The 20,608-nt window shown below is 35.2% G+C and overlaps 2 protein-coding genes across 3 annotated transcripts; one reads left to right on the top strand and one right to left on the bottom strand.

The window, feature by feature from the left end:
• Positions 1-290: 290 nt before the first annotated feature.
• LOC133875820 (cytochrome P450 CYP72A219-like) lies at positions 291-4,980 on the bottom strand. Its single transcript, XM_062314059.1, has 5 exons — positions 4,610-4,980; positions 3,570-3,787; positions 2,547-2,791; positions 1,648-2,038; positions 291-795 (listed from the first exon to the last, which is right to left on the bottom strand). The coding sequence occupies exons 1-5, from the start codon at positions 4,908-4,910 to the stop codon at positions 364-366; spliced, it is 1,587 nt and encodes a 528-aa protein (XP_062170043.1). The 5' UTR covers positions 4,911-4,980; the 3' UTR covers positions 291-363.
• Positions 4,981-11,985: 7,005 nt separating this feature from the next.
• LOC133875207 (cytochrome P450 CYP72A219-like) lies at positions 11,986-19,136 on the top strand. Of its 2 annotated transcripts, none has more exons than XM_062313248.1 (5): positions 11,986-12,328; positions 15,343-15,560; positions 17,172-17,416; positions 17,726-18,113; positions 18,568-19,136. In XM_062313248.1, the coding sequence occupies exons 1-5, from the start codon at positions 12,058-12,060 to the stop codon at positions 18,991-18,993; spliced, it is 1,548 nt and encodes a 515-aa protein (XP_062169232.1). In that variant the 5' UTR covers positions 11,986-12,057; the 3' UTR covers positions 18,994-19,136. The 2 variants fall into 2 exon arrangements, with proteins under 2 accessions (XP_062169232.1, XP_062169233.1); XM_062313249.1 differs by lacking the exon at positions 11,986-12,328 and adding an exon at positions 12,754-12,967.
• Positions 19,137-20,608: the final 1,472 nt, after the last annotated feature.

Here is a 20,608-nt window from a genome sequence, read left to right as displayed (position 1 = left end):
ATTTTTTAGCCAAAATTTGACTAAACTTTGAAGAGTTCGCTAAATATGCTCTAAGGAAACCAGTTTTGCTTAGTTTAGAAAACAACAAAGAAATCTAATTTAAGCGATTTTTTAGGAATTTTCTCTTATTTAGGAAAAAAAGAATAAGATTTAAGAAAACTATTATTAGTGCTCTTATAATAAATTGATAATTTTCATCTCTTTTTCAAGGAGTAGGTTTGATGGATTTTCAGAAAAAGATTAAAGCTTATATATATATATATTAAAACACGTTTATACAACTCACATGATTGCAGATCCTCTAAACAAAGCTTATTATAACTTGAAATACTTAACAAGTTCATGTTAATTAGGACTCTAAGACTACATAGAATGACGACGTAGAATGATGTGAGCTCCATATTGTGGTTGAAGAGTTATAAAAGTGGAAGGAGCGTGAGCATAGGATGGGGAAGCCTCCATGGAGAAGCGTTGCAGAATCAGTGCGAGAGTCATTTTAGCTTCCATCATCGCAAAGTTTTGTCCGATGCAGATCCGAGGACCCCATCCGAAGGGGAAGAACGAAAGTTGGCCCTTTGTTGCATTGGAAACTCCTTCCGAAAACCTCTCCGGTTTGAACTCCTGCGCGTCGTCTCCCCAGAGTTCACCATCACGATGCACCAGAATTGTCGGTAAGCAGATCTGAACTCCGGCCGGTACACACAACTCTCCCAGTTTCGTTTCCTTGTGAACAGTTCGAGTAAGCATATTCACTGGTGGATACAGTCTTAGAACCTCGTACAAAATCATGTTCACCTGCAACATCATTGAGGAAAAAGGTGACGCAATAATCTTTGCAAATGCTAGTTTTTGCTAAAATGAGAAATGTTATTTAGTAGACTGTCATATATACGACTATCATACAACTGTGACGACGTGACAATAAAAATATTTGAATTATTCATTTTGAGAAATGCTATTTAATAAACTGTCATACGACTGCTATACGACTGAGATGACGTGACAGTAAAAATCAGCTGTTAGTTCTTTTCTTTTTACAAGCCCTTATTGATGATTCAAATGCTGATTTTCACTGCTTCGTCATCCCATTTATATGACAATTATATAATAATCTGCTAAATAGGATTACTCAGTTCATTATAGTAGTTCACCTTAAATGAGTGAGGCTACATAATTGAGTCATCTCCTATTCCTACGTCTAGAAAAGAGGGTACGGTGCAAAATGGATGATGACTCCTCAATGAACTAAATAGGTTTGATATACCTAAGCAAGCTAAGATTCCTATTATAAAAAAATAAAAAAAAAATAAAAAAAAACACCTTTTACTGGGTTTGGTATCTATGTTCATATATGTAATTTACTGCATGGGATCCTAATTTGTTGTCTTAATTGCTAGTAATTTGAGCAGTAAAATTTGTCCAAACAAATAGGCGGATTGTTTGAAACTTGTTCGGATAGGTAAGTCTTACAAGAGTTCTCTCATATTTTCTACTAATAACTTATGTCCTAATTCTTAAATTGGCATATACAGTATATTACTTGTTCCTCGAGTATATAACTATGAGATCTAAAGGAAAGAATCTATTTTTTTTTTTCAGAGAAATTTTGAAGTAAATATGTTAAATAAAGAAAAGAAAAAAACTTACTATTTTGAGGCGATTCATCCCATCGAAATCTGGTTTGTTTTGACCAAAGACTTGCAAAACCTCATCTCTTGCACGTGCTTGCCAAATTGGTTCCCTACTCAGTATAACCATGGTCCAAACCAGCAAAACGGAGCTCGTCTCTTGGCCGGCAATATAAAAAAGCTTACACTCCTCAATGACGTCATTAAGACTCATTCCCACACTCTTGTTGTTCCCATGTTCTTGGATTTCCTTCAAGTTTGATTCCATAAGTATCCCCAATAAGTCATCGTTTCTGCCTTCACCACCTCCCTCCATTGCCTTCTCTCTTTTGTTGATAATGCCTTTCAGCGAAGCTCGTATTTCCTTGTCAATCCCTTTCATCCTCTTGTTCATCAGTGTTGGTAGGAACCTAACTTGCAAACCACTCATATAACTATTAGTTTCTTCATGTTGGTTGAGAAGAATAAGAAATAAATTAAGCAGGCTTCTTTTAACAAAATTGGCAGATCGGGGAAGGCTAGGCCAACCCTAAATCCACCGGTGGTGTTGCGACCACCCTCGGAGTACCTCGAGGGTCCACCATGACGTACTCTGGGGGTGTTGCGGCCACCCCCGGATTCTTGTCTTTTCTTTTTTCTTTCCGGAAAACATTGTCTATTCCTTAAAGAATAGACAATTCCAGAAGTCTATTCCGCAAACCAAACGGGCCTTAAATGATTAAATTTATTTCTTCGTATCAGCTTAAACTTTTAGAATAAGAGGTTATTTAGCATGCTCAATAACACTTTTACTTGTAGTATGAAAATTCATGTTGCTTTTTAGTTTGATTGATTTGATGAATGCACCTGATTATTAAATAAGATAAACTTTGTTATTTAAGTATTAACAAATCGACAATGAAATATGTTCTAGTTTACCTCCATCCAGGAATGTAAATAGAATGTGCCATTTTAATTGCCAGCTCTGCTAGCTCTCTTTGAAGTTCGAAAATCTTTCTTCCTTCTTCATAACTACTCCCGAAGGCAGTTCGAGAAATCATATCACGTGACAAACTCTGGAGATAAGGCCATACATCTAACTCGGTTGACCCCTCTTCACTCACCAAACTTTCCCATTTGCTAATCATCTCACTGCAGCTTTCATGAAATGCTGGCAACATATTCTACAGCAAAGAAGATGAAAAAAATAATAACAAACCAATTATATAAATCGGAATAAAGAGAAAAATTTGAGACATAGGATTTTATGGGTGATTCGATGTTAATTAGACATCTAAGTCAATCACTAGGATAGAGCCCTACTATAACAATTTAGAGAAAAGCGCTAGCCACATCTACGCTAACACCTCAAAAGAACTAGTCAATTTTAAACTTCCCTAAAATTCCTTATAAAACTCAGTTTCATCTAGTAACTTGGTAATGTGAGATTTAACACTCACGACTATCTTTATAAATCACTCACTCTATGTGGGCTACTCCTTATCTTCTCTATGTGGTACCGAAGTGTTACAAACTCCCTCTCTTAAACTCCTGACATTCTCATTAGGACCACGTCATGCAGTGCTCCAATACCACATAGTCTAACGTTACTAGGTAGCTCTAATACTATTTGTAACGATCTAGGGAAAAACACTAACACTAACACCTCAAAAGATCTAGTCAATGTGAGACTTAACAATCATAATTATCTTTATAAACTACCCACTCTATGTGTACTACTCCTTATCTTCCTCATATGGGATTGAGGTGTTAGACCTACATTGTGGTGTATTGGTGTTATTGCTTGATATGATTGTGTAGAAGAGGCTCTATTTATAGAGATTACAAATGATTTGAATTTGTTAAATCCAATCTAATCCTAATCAAATCACTTCAAGCTTGTTGATGAGAATGTAAATGGATTAGAACAAATGGGCGGCAAGAATAAACAAATTAACAAACCTTGAGCTTCTCTAGATGGAATGCTGGATTGATAATTTTTCTGTGTTTAGCCCATTTTTCACCCTCATATGTTGCAAGTCCGGTTGCAAGCAATTTGGCAAGTGGATTTCCACCTGTCTTCGGAAAGTCATAGACCTTGGAGAAGACTTCTTTTAATTGTTCAGGCCTCATAATGTTCACCCTTGGTGTTGGGCCAAACCACATAAAAGAATTCTTACCTGCATGTTTAGTACCATAAATTTGTTGAGAAAGAAGATCTAACATGAGTTTGTTTTAGCTATCAACTTTTTCAAATCACTTACATCCCACTCGTTATTTTAGTTATTTATTTTCACTTATTTCATTTAAATATTATTTCTTAATGATTTCTTTACTCTTTATTTATCGAGAGAAAAGAGAATATTAATCATTAAAAAATACAATTTTTTACTAAACCGGAATGCAACTTCTTGTGCTCCCATCTTAACATCCCGACTAGTCAAAATAACATTTGACTAACCGAATGAGAATACTCTTACATGGTTGTGATCGATCAGCTTGAATTACCAAAGTATACATCTTAAAAGCTGGCAAAAGTTCCCTAGTGGAGACATAATTCATGACCAAGCTCGTCTTATAACATTCCTAGTGAACTAGCTATTCTTCAGCTAAAGTATGGCCAGAAAATTCACTTTTTTTTTAGGTTAGCTAAGCACTTTCCAAAAGCATTTCACATCAAATTCTATGTTATTTTGTATAAAATGATACTTACAAGTTAATAAATTACTACTTATCTCAAAAGCTTAAACTTAATCATTTAATCAATATTTTGACATTCATTTTCAATCAGGACCTTTCACTGTCATATCATCTTAAATCATCACTTATCATAAAAGCTTAAACTAATTAAAAAACATCATTTAATCAATATTTTGACATTCATTTTCAATCAGGACCTTTCACTATCGTAGCATCTTAAATCATCACTTATCCTAAATGCTTAAACTAATTAAAAAACATCATTAAACGTTAATAACATGGAGTAGGATAAATGGGCATACCATAATTGTGAACGTTTTGATGGATGAAGGGGACGACACGTGGCGCAATGTGATGGGTGAAGTTGATGGGCTTAGACCTTGCTTGAGCTGTCATCTTGGCGCTCTCCCTCAAGTCTCCAAAGAAAAGCCTGTAGGAGTTGCCGCTCAGACCTTGGTCTCTCAGGGACCTCTCCAGCGTCTTTGGCCTCACCCACGCCCATATCAACACCCTCAATGCTGCCCATGTTAGCGCCACAATGGAAGCCACAACGGCAAAAATGGACACTTCCATGTCGAAGATAAAAGAGAAGATCGAGCTCATAGGCTTCTTCTGATAATTAATATATACAAGTAAGCACCTGGAGTGGAGAAGGAGGAGGAGGAGACAGCCAAGTTATATATAGTGGAGAAGAGATGTCCGTATCAACAGCAAATTCTTTCCAAATGTGTGGAGGGCATTGTAGTGGTCCCAATTTATTCAAAAGGGAAATTTCTATTCATACGGATCTATAATGAAGACCTGTTGAGCCGAAGCCGTGTTATGTCTGAACACCTGTCCTCTTGCTGGGACCTGACGTTTGTACACTTGTCTTCTAACTCAAGTAACGAGGCAAAATCGTATCTTCCTCCTCCAAGAAGTTGCTGAACTCAAGAAATGAGTGGGGCAGTTGGCTTGTGGTCTCCCGGTAACATTCATGAGGGAGGTGATACACGCCTATCCTTTCACACGGAGTGAGACTCACCTAACGTCGGTAGGTTCCGCTTAATGAGAGACGGTGACTGTGTAAGAAATATATATTGGATTTTTTTTTTTTTTTTTTAATCTTTTTCCTATTCAAGAGGTGTCCCGAACTATCACCCCATGCTTCATAGCTGGTGCTGTTTCACTCCCATGAAGTTGTAATTCCATGGACCATTATCTGGGATCTAGAAACCAAACCCATAATAAAATGACCAAGTTAAAAAGAAAACCATTCAAGCATGCCACGTTGAGCTAGCTTTTTGTGACAACATTCTCATATCACAATATTATTTGAATGAAAACAAAAAAAAAAAAAAATCAACAAACTACTCTTTCTCAAATTTAGTCAAACATATGGAATGCAAAAACAGAAACACCAATGACCAAAAAGAAAAAAATCTCTCACACCTTACGGAGATTTCATTGAACATGAGGAATGTAGAAGCGGTAACACCAATGATAGGAAAAAGAAAAAATAAAGGGTTAAATATCTTATTGGTATATGTGATTACGCCCGGAATTAAAAGTCACCTCTGTTTCAAAAAGTGTCACGAATAATACCTATCTTCAAATAAAAAATTAGTTGATACTTCTGTCTGGACTCCGTCCATTTTTTTAACGGCAACCCACGTCACCCCCTTTAAATGTTGACACCTATTCTGAATCCTACGTAGCGGTGTATCACAAATGATACCCATGCTTTTACTGCCACGTAGAACCAAGAAATTATTTAAGAATTACCTTTAAAAAAAAAATTTGATTACTTCACTTAAGGGTACCGAACTTTCATCATTTTTAAAAGAAAATACATGAACTTCAAACCATCTCAATTTAGTGTATCCATTTTTCGAAAAGTCTCAATTAGGGGTCTTCTGTTAGGATTTTCCATTAAATCCTACCAAAATTCTCCAAATACCCTTATATTTATTTTTTTAAAAAAAAAATTATAAAAATGTTCAAATATTCAGGTATGAGTATTTTTGCAAATTTCGTTAAATTCTAACCAACACCAAAATCCTAGTAATTTTTTTTTTCCAAAAAAAAAAAAAATGATAAGGCTATTTTGAGAATTTTAATAGGATTTAATGGAAAATCCTAATGAATTACCCATAATTAAAACTTTTCAAAAAATTGATACCCTAAATTGAGACAATTTGAAGTTCATGTATCTTCTTTTAAAAATTGTAAAATTTCGATATCCTTAAGTGAAATTCTCAAAAAAAGAAATAACAATAATAAAGAAGAAAATATTGGGAGTGGCTGGCCAACCCCATTTTGGCCAAGGATTAGCTTGAGTCACCCTCATTTGGCTTGGGGGTGGGTTCGGCCACCCCATCGCTGGCAATAGGGGATAAACATCTCCACAAGCTTGAGTTTGAAGTTGACGATCCTGTGTATGTCAAGGTGTCACCGGTGAGAAGTGAAGTTGGCGACCTTTTGACAAGAAAAACAAGCTTAGTCTAAGGAACGTTGAACATTTTCAAGTGAAGAAACGAGTGAGCCCAGTGGCTAATAAAGTCGAATTGCCACCTAGCTTGGATGGAATGACATATTTCATGTTTCACAATTGCGGAAGTCATACACGATCCATTGGACATCATAAGTTACAAGCTAACTTGACATATACAGAATTCCTTATGCAAATATTAGACCACAAAGAGCAACAGTTGAGGACAAAGGCTATTCCATTAGTCAAAGTCTTATGACAAAACCATAGAGTGAAAAAAGCTTTGTGGGAACTCGATTAGGATATGCAGAGTTGATATCCACATCTATTTGAGTAAGCCATGTTAGTTGTACTTTACATTGTCATTTAAGTATGCTTTATGATGTGTTAAGTGAATTCTTGGATATTTTAAGCATACTTGTATGTGTTAAGCATATAATTTTGTTACTAAGTAGCGGCACCGCGATTCTTTGCTCCCCAGACCATCTCATACCATCTGGTCGTCCCCTCATGGCTGTGCTCCACCCTCAACAGGTGTGCTGTTCATGGATTTATGGTGTTTCTCAAATCTAGATATCTCAAAGTCAGATCAATTATCATCTGTTCATCCTTTGCTCCGACGTGCCACACCATTACCTTCACCGACCTCTTAGCTTTTCACCGATGTCTCTACTGTTTTGTTCCAGCCACCACGCACTGCTGCGTGGATCTCATGCGCTGGTGCATGAATCACACACGCCGCCGTGTGGGCTTTGAGCTACTGCCAGAAGCTCCTCTGCCAGTTTTCTTTCGCTCCATTCTTTGTTAAAATTGTTGCTTAGTGGGCTTTATTACTTCTTCTTTCTTTTTCTTTTTTTAAATTTTCCTTGTATTTTTCTTTTCCTTTTGTTTTGCAACTGTTGTTGTAATTTGCTGCTCGCTTGTTTTGTGGGTTGCTGTCTCACAACTTTTAGGTGTTTTGATTTTATCGTGGAGTCTTTTGTATTCAAATTTGTGTTAGTTTCTCTCTTTTCTGCAGTCCCTTCATTGGACTATAACAATGCATTTTTTGCTTCAACCTTCTTCTGGGTCGTCTTAATCAATGCCCCATTTGCTATTATAACTACATTTGTGCGGCCTTTAAGATGATCAGATCATTTGTTTGACCAATTTCTTATTATTTGTATTTATTTCTACAATGTTTTAGTTTATATTGGATCTAATGTTGAAGAGCTTATCTCATTTTTATTTTTAAGATCATCAACTTTCTCATCTTTTTGGATAAGGATCGGAAATAACCTCTCTTTCCTTCCATTTATTTTTATTTTTAAATTTTTTTTTTTTTTTTTAAAAAAAAAAAACATTAATTTGAAAATATGATAACTTTTTGGTACCAAGCAATTGACTCCCGTGGTTAACTGCCCTGTGTAGTAGCCAGTGGGGGATAGAGAGAAAAAGCAAAGGCAAAGGGTACACATGCACCACCCACGCATGTGAAGGCATTTGTTAATAAGAAAGACACGGAATTCGGCCCTGGATTGCGTAAGCACATGCGTCTGCATGTGTCACGTCACTGTCTCGAGATATACAGGATCACGTACTGTAATTATGGTCGACTTTATGTCTGTTGACTTTTCAGCCTTTTCCCACCACGCTCCCATGCTGCTGACCAATTTCGATCCTCGAAGCGTAAGCATGTGCGTATGCATCTCTCAACGCGCCTTCCCACATCATCTTGCATTTCTCTTTCAATTATTTTGCCTTTTCTTTAACCTTTTTCCTTTGAAAACATATTAAAGTACTACTATTAGCTTCGTACATTCTAAAGAGGAACGACTAACGAGAGAGAGAGACTTTTATTAAAGTAGTATTTAAAATTTTATTATATTGTAAGATATTTATAAAAAGGAAATTGGGTGCAGTAAACAAGTAAGATTGTAAATGAACATGTTTATTCCACAAGTTGCTTGTACAAATTTGTTTCAACTTTTGATGCTACATTTACGTTTTTTCATCGGTTTTTTAGAGATACGCGCTGCTTAGATTGGTTTATCGGTGTCTTCTTGCTCCGCCGCTGTTTGTTCCGGCTGTCGGAATCATCGGTGACCGGCGCGTGATTGTCACGCGGCAGTGAAGTTTTCTCTTCAACCGGCGCATGGAGGTCTCGTTCCGGCGTTTTTTGGCCGTACAAAGGCGGCGGTCAGGCATTGGGTGGCTGATCTGATGGCTGGCGGTTTCGGGGGAGGCGCGTGTTGTACACGCGCCGGTCTCTAGCGAAGACAATGTTCCCCTCTGACGTTTTTGGATTGTATTTTCTGCTAGATGTGTTTGTGTATTCTCTTGTTTCTAGATACAGTTGCTTATGTGTGGCTCAAGTTTTACTAGAATTTTTTTTGTTAAGGGGCTGATTGTAATTTTAGTGAAATTTGAGATTCTACATATGTAATTATTTTTTTAAGTCAGATCCTTCTGACTTAAGAGTGTGTGGGGGGGGGGTTTGTCCCTCATTGCTCATGATGTAGCTTTTGGGCATCTAGAAGTTAAATAGCACATGTTATTTGTTCAAAAAAAAAAAAGTTGCTTGTACAAATCTATTCGAATTCGGTTGGTTTTATAAATAAGTTGATTGTGAACATAAAATTAAGCTTAATTATTAAATGAGTTATACTTGTATAAATTTGATTCGACTTGTATAAATTCGTGTAATTTTATTTTTATAATTTTGTATAGTATTATTTTAATTTTGTAATTAGAGCATCTTAAGTAAATAAGAATTATTTTCCTAATATAATGTATATATCTTAAAATATTGTTATTGTAAGTATTGATATAGATATATGTATTTGTGATAAGTATGTTTGTATGTATATCTAAATATGTGCATGTATGCATAATGAATTTATATGCCTACTATAAACATACATTTTTTGATAAGTACCTACTATAAACATTCATATAAATTTGAGATTGGATTATTTAAAATTCAAGTTAATTTTGTAATCAATTCAAATGATAAAATCTCAACAATAATTGATTACCTAATAATTAATATGGATTTACGAAAAAAAAGAAACAATCATAATACTTACTTTATATAAGGAATAAATAAGTTAACTGAGTAGTTAGCGAACAAGTTGGAGTTTACTCAACAAATAAATAAGCCAAATTTGAGTAAATCATCTAACCGGTAATAAGTTTGAACTCAACTTGTATTTGAAATAGAATTAAATGAATATAACTTGAATATTCATTACTCAGCTTGATTATCGTCGATAAGTTTAAACTCGACTTGTATTTGAAATAAAATTAAATGAATAAAACTTGAATATTCATTACTCAGCTTGATTATCGTCCTAAAACAATTAGAGAGTTTTCTCTTTGCCCCTTCACCCTCATCTCCCTCTCCCCATCCACCCACCCGCCCTTCTTCCCCATAAATAAATAAATCTGAGAGTTTTCTCTCAGAAACCCAAGTCGGCTATGCACCAGATGATCTGTTCTTGAGCCGACTTTGCATCGGTTTTATCTTCCCCTTTTCTAGTTTTTTCCTTGCTTTCTTCTAACTAGCCCATCACCCACCATGTTTTGAGGATTTTACGTTTGGTATTTAGTTTTTTGGGCTTAGATCTTCTCACATTCGTCCTCTCTCTCAAGACATGCTCCTCGGCAACGGGTTTTCCGGAGTCTCAGGAGTCCGCCGGTAGTCTTCTCCACCTCCTTCGCCGCCTGGATGTCGGCGCGTGCTTTCCACGCACCCGAGCGCTCTTCTTAACAACCGGTGCGTGAAGCTCATGCGTACCTCATCTTCCACCTTCCGCTTCAGCCCTTGGCGGCTCCAAATGATTCTGGTTCTCCCTGTTGTTGAGAGGCCACCATTGGGCGGCGCATGGTTCTCACGCGCCAACAGGAACGACTCCCACCCAACTTGAACAAGTGCTGCAGTTTGTGATGTATTTTTTATGTATTTCTGGGCTTTGTTGTTGTACCCCTCTCTCAATGTTTACCTTTGTTTTTGTGTTTGGTCCTTGTAACTCAATACACTTATCAAATCACCTTTAATGGTGAACTCAGCTTTGTGGCATCCATGCCTCGGACTAAAAGGCCCGCATCTTCGGAAGCATTGCCCCCACATATTTACGTTCTTAGTTTTATTTTTGGGTTGCCCAGGCTCTACTGTGTTTTTTATTTCTTGTGTGTAATTGGTTCACATGTATCTAAAAATAAAAAAATAAAAAAAAATCTAATAGAAATAAAGCTAGCATTGTCTTTTGGATTGAGATCCACAATAAATACTTATTCATGTGGGTGTCTCATATTAGAGCACTAGTAGCAGTTATCCTATATTGGTTCCATTCCCTATATTTAGGGAAAATTTCATAAAAAAACATCAAAAAACCTCCCACAGCAGATGCCCTATATTTAGATGAGGGGGTTGAGAATGAATAGTGATTCCCAATGTATACATATCTACTATTCATTCCCTATATATTATTTTAATATAAAAGAAGTATAATTAATTGATATAGGGAAGAGAGAAAAAGTAGGAAAGAGAGAAAAAGTATAAAATAAAAGTAAAAAAATAATATTTAATTGATATAGGAAAAAATAAGGGAATCTATTGTGAGGTATTTTTTTATAGGGAAGCAAAAAGTAGTTTTATTTCCTAAATATAGAAAAAATGGTTAGGAATCTGCTGCTAGTGCTCTTATATATTCAAATGAATAAGTAATTGATGTAGAACTTTATCCTTGTCTCTACGATCCCTAGCTTGTTTCTCTTTGTATTGCTAAAATAAAAAAGAAAAAAAATATGCTAGCATTATCTCTCTCCTCTATCTCATGAGTTTATTCCCCCTTCTTTGTTTTAAGAGAAAAATATAAAAAAGTTTATTGAACTAACAATCGATTTTAGAACAGTCTTATAAATTTTTAAGTGCATTAATGTGACCCATTAAACTATTAAAGTGTGACAAAAAGTTCACTTTTGTCCAAATATTCTCTTAAAACTTAAAATAAAGAATTAATAATTTTTTTGAAAGGAAATTAAAAAACTATAATATAATTTTATTTTATTTTTTATTTTTTATTTTTATATTTTTTCCTTGTTTTAATATATATATATATATATAATTTTGGTCGTTCTGGACCAGTCGAAAACGACAAGGTAGTGCTTACAATCATGAAACGACAATCGACCTTTGGTTTATTCTGATTCACGTTCACCTCATTTCCTAATCTTTCTGCAACACTTGGAATTCTTCGTCTTCGTCTTCGTCTTCCTTTTCGTCTTCCTCTGCGAAAAATGGGCGTTTCACTACCTGCGATCTTCATTCTTCTGGTTACGATCCTTACGTTTGGGTGGAGGATTCTGAATTGGTTGTGGGTGACGCCCAAATACCTGGAGAGGCGGCTGAGAGAACAAGGGCTTGCCGGCAATTCCTATCGCCTTCTCTCCGGAGACTTGAAGGACAGCTCCCTCATGTCCAAGCAAGCAATTTCTAAACCCATCACTTTCTCTGATGATATTTCGCCTCGTGTCGTCCCCTTCTTCCATCACACTGTCAAAACTTACGGTACGTCTACCAATTTTTGTGGCAATTTTTTTATTTATTTTCTTGTTATATATATATATACGAATATTTAAAAATATATTTTTTCTAAACATGTTTTGTTGTTCATGTTTAGACCCCAATTATTAAAAAAAGAAAAAAGAAAAAAATTGAAGCTGATTTCCAATTAGTGGAACCGTGGATGAGATGAGGCAGGTGGATCTTATCTCGAACACTCGTTTTATTTATTTTTTTAATATAGTTGACAAATGACACGTGGCATACTATAGACATATTTCGATAAAAGATGTCTTTTTTAAACTTTCTGGTTATTTGGGGACGGAGTCTAAAGATTGGTCGTTTGGAGACTATTTTCAAAACGAATGGTAGTTTAAGGGGTTAATTTTTTTTTTTTCCTTGAAAAAAAACAAGAAAAAAAAGAAGGGGAGTCGTCGGAACACCTCTACCACTGGTCCCCCTCAGCTGACTCTCTCCGGCCTTAAACTCCTCTGCTCAAAACCCTTCCAAGCAAATGCCCGCGAACACAAATTCCTTAAAAACTAGAAAAACTCTACACATTAGGAGAAAGCCCATCGCCCAAGAGTCAAGAACTACATCCTTTTCATCTTCAATTCCATCTCTGCGCACTCCCGTCCAAAACTGGTGCGCTCGTAGCTTAATCCATGTTTCAGTTTTCTTGTTTAATATCATGCTACTTTACATTTTTCGCTAATACCCATTTCGTCTTAACGGTTTGATCCTCTGTTTGGTTCGTCGGAAAGCATTTTCCGGAAAATTTACAGGTTTCGTATTCTTCTCTTTACGAAGATGGGAGTGGTAAATGATTAGGCTAGCTAGGAAATAAAGCTTTTAAGCTAAAAAATAGCTCTCTTGAGAAACTTTTTTCATAATAATTAAGGGAAGTTTTGTCATTCCGGTAGGACGGAGCGAGAGCTCTTATGGATAAGGGTTAAGGGCTAAAATGATTTTTTGGTAAGGGCCAACCGGTTAAATTTTTACTTTGGGGAGGTAGTGGGAGCTAGGTGCATCTTGCAGAAAATTGATTTGGATCCTAAGGCAGCAGAGTCTATGGCTGCTTTGAAGGCAGTTTTATTTTGTAAGGAGGTGGGTTTTTCTCAAGTCATATTTGAAGGGGATGCTTCTCAGGTAATTTTAGACATCAACTCACCTCCTCCTCATTTCTCTAAGGCTGGTCACCTTTCTGAAAGTGTTATTAAAGAATTAAGAAGTTTTAGAAAAGCCACATTTGTGCATGTACCGAGAGAACTCAATGAGGTGGCTCACACTTTAGCTAAGGAAGCTGCTGTGCGTAAGGTGGATAATTGTTGGTTGGAAGAGGTTCCTGTGTGTATTTCTAGTTTGGTTGTTAGGGAAAAGTCTTTAATCCCTAGATCCCCTCTCTTGGGGTCGTGATTTGTATGTGCTGTTGTTATTAATGAAGCAAAGTTTATCTTTCAAAAAAAAAAAAAAAAAAAAATTTTATTTTTTCTCTTTTGGAATTGAGGAGGCCATGGCCTATATCGGGCCCCTCCTAAATCCGTCCCCGATCACGGTGACATTTTGATAAATTTTGATAGTTTTGGGGTGTTAAAGAATATAAATTAAATGCATAAAAAATTAATATTTTTTTATTAATTTAAACTTTTGAGACAAGTGATTTAAAATGGTATGAGAGTAAAGGTCTTAAGTTCGAACCCTATCCTCGGATTTATTTTTTATTTTAATTAAATATTTTATGTCAATAGTCTCAATTAAAGTATAAATTAAATGATTAAATTTATTTATTTTTATGGGCACTAATTTAATTGAGAGAACCTTAATAACTGGATGGTACTTCAAGAGAGTTAGTGAACATTTTTAATAGTTTAGAAAACCAATCCAAAAACTAGGCTAAAACAAATGACGCCATGTTTGAGCAAAGAGCTGTGGCCTTATATATATATACACCTTTTTGAGCCCTTTAAAAAGACTGCTTTCATTGTAGTGCTAGCTATAGTAAAAACTGAAAAACACATAAAAAAAAAAAATGCCAAAGATTGTTAAATATGGTTCAAATCTTAATTTTCCACCCCATTATGACCATGTGTCTCATTCTTGCTATATTTTTGTCCACCTTACTTATCTTTGGCTAAAGGTGAAAATGCGAATGCGGCTATTACTTTTAGATATCTAAATCTGCGCGATTATTGTTGTTATTATTCGTTATTTGCATATGCGGTAATGATCATTTTGGATTACTATCCAAATTTATATACAGGCTTAAATACTGCGGTTATTATTATATACAAGTTTAAATAATTTAAGATTTCACTTGTTACATAATTTATGATTATCAGTCATAGAAGGTCATTGTTTTATATAGTAATCTAGATTCGAATTACTCAAAGAAAAGAAAAGAAAAAAAGTAAATGTATTGAGGTATAACTTTGAAATGATTGTGAAAAAAACTTAATATAACCTAAAGATCCTAAACTTACCAAATCCAAAACGACGTCGTTTTAGTGAATTTAATTAAATTTACATTATATATGTATATATATATATATATATAGGGCATGCGGATGCGTTTATTAATGGCATTTGCATACTCTAAAACCGCATTCGCATATGTGGATAGCGGATAACGGTTATGTGTGAATAGTGGATGCAGACGGTTATTATCCGCTAGCATTTTCACTCGTACCCTTGGCCTTACTGAAAATTCCAACGTCAATTCGTTTGAAGTGTTAATCCTTAATTGCCAGATTTAATTTAGGTGTAGTAAAAAAAGTTGTAAGTTTTTTACCAATCAAAAAAGTAATAAGTTTTTTTTTTGTGATTTTTTTAACGGTCAATATTAATTTTAAGTTTTTTAGAGAGTGAAATTAAATCTACAACATTGAAAAAAATTATAATAAATATAGTTGTATGTATTATATGGTTATGATTAGTGTATATATATAGTTGTAGCTTTGATTATGTCAATGATGATAAGGATATTGGATCTTCTTCTGAGCTTTGAAAACATATGGATGCAGGTAAGAATTGTTTTATGTGGGTCGGGCCAAAACCAAGAGTGTTTATTATGGACCCGGAACAAATAAAAGATATTTTAACAAAGACAGGTCTCTTTCCGAAGCCGCGTATAAATCCACTTTCTAGGTTGCTAGCATTGGGAGTCGTGGCCTACGAGGGTGAGAAATGGGCCAAACACAGAAAGATTATCAACCCTGCATTCCGTATCGAAAAGTTGAAGGTTAGCTTATTTTAATTACTTTCATTTCTTCCAATGTGTTAGTACATAGGATTATTACTTATAAAAAAAAAATTTACTTTCATTTCTTTGTTTAAATCCATTTGGAATCAGTACTTGTGTCTAAAACTACGTTCTTGTTGTCCTTGTTTGTTTTGACATAAAACGTTTTTTCAAAAATAACTTCTATGAAATTGACCCAAAAGTCTTTTAATTTTGTCTTTGTGACAGATAAAGTCTAAAGACTCGACTTTCTAATTTTGACAATTAGAGTCTTGAGTTTTATTCGAGGGATAACTCGGTTCCTCCATTAGGTTTTTCGTCCAATCTTAAATGAAAAACTTACTACTCATCATATTGTCCACGTTAGACAGATGAAAATGTGCATGTATATCCCAATACACGTTAGCTTCTCACATAGGAAATTATGTTAAAAAAATATTATATAAAACATAAAAATAAAAATAGGAAAGGAGAAAACAAAACAAGGGATGGAGATCCACCACCCTCCACCCCACGAGGCGGTAGAGGGTGGCTCCACCTTTGCACACCCTTGCGGGGTTGGAGATCCACCCCCGGTGCGCCTTCTATGAGGTGGGCGTGGGTGGAGCCACCCTCCTTTGTCTCCCTCTAAAGAAGTGGAGGGCTGATGGTGAGGTGGATCTCCAACCTTTTTTTATTTGTTTTGTCATCTTCTTCTTCTTCTTCTCTTTTTTTTTTTTTTTTGTAATCTTTTTGGGTATAATGGCTTACATGGCAAGTTGACGTGGATTTGCATGCACGTGTCACATTTTCATTGGGACATAGACAATATATACGATAATTAACACTTTCTTTGTTGAAGGTTAGTTGGAAAATCTGACAAGAACCTATTTGTCATTAATTACAACTTAGGACTTTAATTGTCAAAATTAGAAATTCAGGTATTCATCTGGGTACAAAGACAAAACTCAAACTTGTGATACGATTTCCCTGAATTATCTTTGAAAGCTACTTTATGTTAAGTTGTTGAAAGATATGGATAAGCTTTCTAAATGAGACTAAGTTACACGAAGATGCAGGGTAACAAGATGCTATTCTGTTGTAGATTCTTATCCAAGACTGGTATATTACGAGATTTAACATAAAGACATTTTCATGCTGAACTCCATAGCTAACTATCAAACATCCGGTTAATTAGCACATGTTTGTGATGCAAAACTTTAGGGTTGCATTGTTCAAATCTTGCTTGGAAATTGTTTTAATTTTGGTTGTTTGTGATTTGAAGGAATTATTATTGTCCGATGCAATTGTATTCCCATTAATATGCTCTTATAAATTGTAACTCCACATCAAACATTTGGTTTGTCTATTTGGGTTTGCGGTTTCAAAATGTGCAATTTAAAAAATGATCTTTAAACATACGATTAAACGTTTGACAAAATTGTGGTTTGACTTTTAAAATTGCAGTTTGACATTTAAAATTGTGTGTTTTTAAAAGTGTAAGGTTGCTTATGTATATCCAAAGCAGTGAATTGAGAAGAGAGTTGGGATTCCATTGAAACACTTGAATGCTAACAGTTCTGTTTCCTTTCTGAGCTTTTAAATCTTAATTTTATCTTGTGATTGCTGTAGGATATGTTACATGCATTTTATCAGAGTAGCAATGATATGATTAGCCAATGGGAGAGGTTGATTGGTGAAGAGGGGTCCTGTGAGTTAGATGTATGGCCTTATCTTGAAAACTTGTCAGGTGATGTGATTTCTCGATCAGCATTTGGAAGTAGCTACACAGAAGGAAAAAAAATATTCCAACTCCAAAAAGAACAAGCTGAACTCGTTGTGAAAGCTGTACAATCTGTTTACATTCCAGGATGGAGGTAATTAATGTTTAAATTTTTCAAGTTCAGCTAGAAATCAGGTCAAGTTAGTATTTATTGAATTATGGTTAATTTAAGAAATAGTGTAAGCCTGCCAAAAACAAAGGAGTTGGGACAAGAAATGCAGCGAACTTTTGCCCCATCCACCTATTTCAGTTCATTATTCTCACGGTTTTAGTGAAGAACAGATCTTATAGTCTATTTGAAAACCATTTTATTTTCCTAACAACTGATCACAAAAGTAATGAGGAATCACATTCTTATTTCCCTTCTTCGTGCTTTCACAATTTCTAAGATTTTTGTGTGTAGGTTTCTACCAACTAAACTGAACAAGAGGATGAATGAAATTGCCAGAGAAGTACAAACTTTGCTGAAGGAAATCATTGACAAACGAGAGAGGGAAAGGAAGGCAGGCAATGCTGCCAATGATGATTTATTGGGTATACTTTTGGAATCCAATTCTAGAGAACTTCAAGAATCTGGAAATGAAAAGAATGCTGCAATGAGTATTACGGATGTAATTGAGGAATGTAAGCTATTTTACTTTGCTGGGCAAGAGACCACCTCAGTTTTACTTGTTTGGACAATGATTCTGCTGAGCAAGTATCCAAATTGGCAAGAGCGTGCAAGAGAAGAGGTTTTGCAAGTCTTTGGCAAGAACAAACCAGACTTCGATGGGTTAAATCACCTTAAAGTTGTAAGTATTTCCTTATGCTTAATTAAGATGCATGTTTCAATCATTTTTTTGCTATCAATCTAGTTGATTTATTCAGGGACCTTCAAAATTGTGATTTAACATGTAATCATAAGACTTGGATATCTCTTAAATAATCTTTAGACAGACCCCAGAAAACACAACACTATCACCATGGTTAACAAGTGATTTAACATGCTTAAGGTTTTAACTATTCCATGCTATACTATTTTAAATTTTCTACTCCAAAGATGTTTGTTTTTCTTAGCAATGTTTAGCGTCGTTTCGTGTTGATATGTTCACATATCGTGTGTCATGCTTGATACTCTTAAATCATTACTTATCTCAAAAGTTTAAGCTAATAAGAATGGATGAATTTAATCATTTAATTTATATTCTATCGGTACTCTTTAATGTAAATAAACATCTTGACATGAAATGGCTGTCCATGGCACAGGTAACCATGATACTGCATGAGGTTCTGAGGTGCTACCCGGCATTAACTTGGATGAATCGATCAGTTGACAAGGAAACAAAGCTAGGAAATTTGACAATACCAGCAGGAGTGCTGATTGCTTTACCCACAATCCTTGTCCAACGTGATTGTGAACTTTGGGGAGACAATGCAAAGGAGTTCGACCCAGAGAGGTTTTCAGAAGGTGTTTCAAAGGCAACAAGGGGCCAACTATCATTTTTCCCATTCGGAGGGGGTCCTCGAATATGCATTGGACAAAACTTTGCTATGATGGAAGCGAAAATGGCTCTGACATTGATATTGCAGCACTTCTCATTTGAACTTTCTCCATCCTATACTCATGCTCCTTTCACAATTATAACTCTTCAACCTCAATTTGGTGCTCACATTATACTGCACAAACTCTAACAACTCTTAATTTGTAAACCAAGATTTATTACTCTTCACCTCGGTGCTCGCGTACTATTATAGCGTTATCGAAACTAGCTATAAAGCACGGGTGCTTTTTCATTGTATTATTAATATATTAGCCTTTGGCGTGCTATTATATATTCGACATCCACACAAGCACGTGTACAAAATAGTAGATAATTTACAAATTAGATAAGAAAAGGTTGAGTTATTCGTTCAAAATGCCACACATATTTTACCAAGTTTGTAAGGATCATGTTTTTGAACCTCAAAGAAAACCAAAAAAAATCTCACACCTTCTCACGGAGATTTCATTGAACATGAGGAATGTAGAAGCAGTAACACCAATAAAAGGGAAAAGAAAAAAATAAAGGGTTTAAATACCTTATTAGTACCTCCGGTTACGCCCGGAGTCAAAAAGCCACATCTGTTTCAAAAAGTCACGGATAGTACCTGTTTTAAAAATAAACCCTAGTTGATACTTCCGTTTGAACTTCTTCCATTTTTTTAACGGCAGTCTACATCACCACCTTTAAATGTTCCCGAATCCTACGTAGCGGTGTATCACAAATGATACCCATACTTTTACTGCCACGTAGATCCAAGAAATTATTTAAAAATTACCTTTAAATAAAATGATAATTTACTTAAGAGTACCAAACTTTCATCATTTCTGAAAGAAGATACCTGAACTTCAAACTGTCTCAATCTAGGGTATCTATTTTTCAGAAAGTCTCAATTAAGGGTCTTCCGTTAAGATTTTTCGTTAAATCCTATCAAAATTCTCAAAATACCTTTGTATTTATTTATTTATTTTTAAAAAAAAATTATAAAAATTTTCAAAGATTCAGGTATAGGTATTTTTGCAAATTCCGTTAAATTTTAACTAACACTTAAATCCTAGTATTTTTTTTTTTCCCAAAAAAAAGGGTATTTTGGTAGGATTTAGTGGAAAATACTAACGGAAGACCTTTAATTGAGATTTCCCGAAAAATGGATACTCTACATTGAGACGGTTTGAAGTTCAGGTATCTTTTTTAAAAAATGGTGAAAATTCAGTATCCTTCAATGAAATTCTCTAAAAATAAATAAATAAATAAATAAGGACGAAAATATTGGGGGTGGTCGACCACCCCCATTTTGGCCAAAGGGTGGCTTGAGTTACCCCCGTTTGGCTTGAGGGTGGGTTCGGCTACCCCCTAGCTGCTTGTAGGGGATAAACATATTCGCAAGCTTGAGTTTGAAGTTGGTAAGCTTGTGTATGTCAAGTTGTCATCAGGGAGAAGTGAAGTTGGCAACTTTTTAACAAGAAGGGCAAGCTTAGTCTAAGGTACGCCGAATATTTTCAAGTGAAGAAACGAGTGAGCCCATTGGCTAATAAAGTCAAATTACCACCTAGTTTGGATGGAGTGACATATTTCATGTTTCACAATTGCTGAAGTCATACATGATTCATTGGACATCATAAGTTATGTGCTAATTTGACATATAAAGAGTTTCTAGTGCAAATATTAGACCACAAAGAGCAACAGTTGAGGACAAAGGCTATTCCATTGGCCAAAGTCTTATGATAAAACCATTGAGTGAAAGAAGCTTTGTGGGAACTCGATTC

This window comes from Alnus glutinosa, chromosome 8 (genome assembly GCF_958979055.1).
Source record: "Alnus glutinosa chromosome 8, dhAlnGlut1.1, whole genome shotgun sequence".
Taxonomy (NCBI): domain Eukaryota; kingdom Viridiplantae; phylum Streptophyta; class Magnoliopsida; order Fagales; family Betulaceae; genus Alnus; species Alnus glutinosa.
The sequence above is the reverse complement of the archived record's forward strand: the minus strand, read 5'-3'. Positions and strand labels throughout refer to the sequence as shown.

Bases quoted from the DNA above. Each gene is read 5' to 3' on its own strand.
- LOC133875820 (XM_062314059.1), bottom strand. From the start codon at position 4,910: ATGAGCTCGATCTTCTCTTTTATCTTCGACATGGAAGTGTCCATTTTT. The intron at 2,039-2,546 runs GTAAACTAGAAC...TTTGCAAGTTAG, and splicing joins ATTTACATTCCTGGATGGAG to GTTCCTACCAACACTGATGA. The intron at 796-1,647 runs GTAAGTTTTTTT...ATGATGTTGCAG, and splicing joins GGATGAATCGCCTCAAAATA to GTGAACATGATTTTGTACGA.
- LOC133875207 (XM_062313248.1), top strand. From the start codon at position 12,058: ATGGGCGTTTCACTACCTGCGATCTTCATTCTTCTGGTTACGATCCTT. The intron at 17,417-17,725 runs GTAATTAATGTT...TTTTGTGTGTAG, and splicing joins GTTTACATTCCAGGATGGAG to GTTTCTACCAACTAAACTGA. The intron at 18,114-18,567 runs GTAAGTATTTCC...TCCATGGCACAG, and splicing joins GGTTAAATCACCTTAAAGTT to GTAACCATGATACTGCATGA.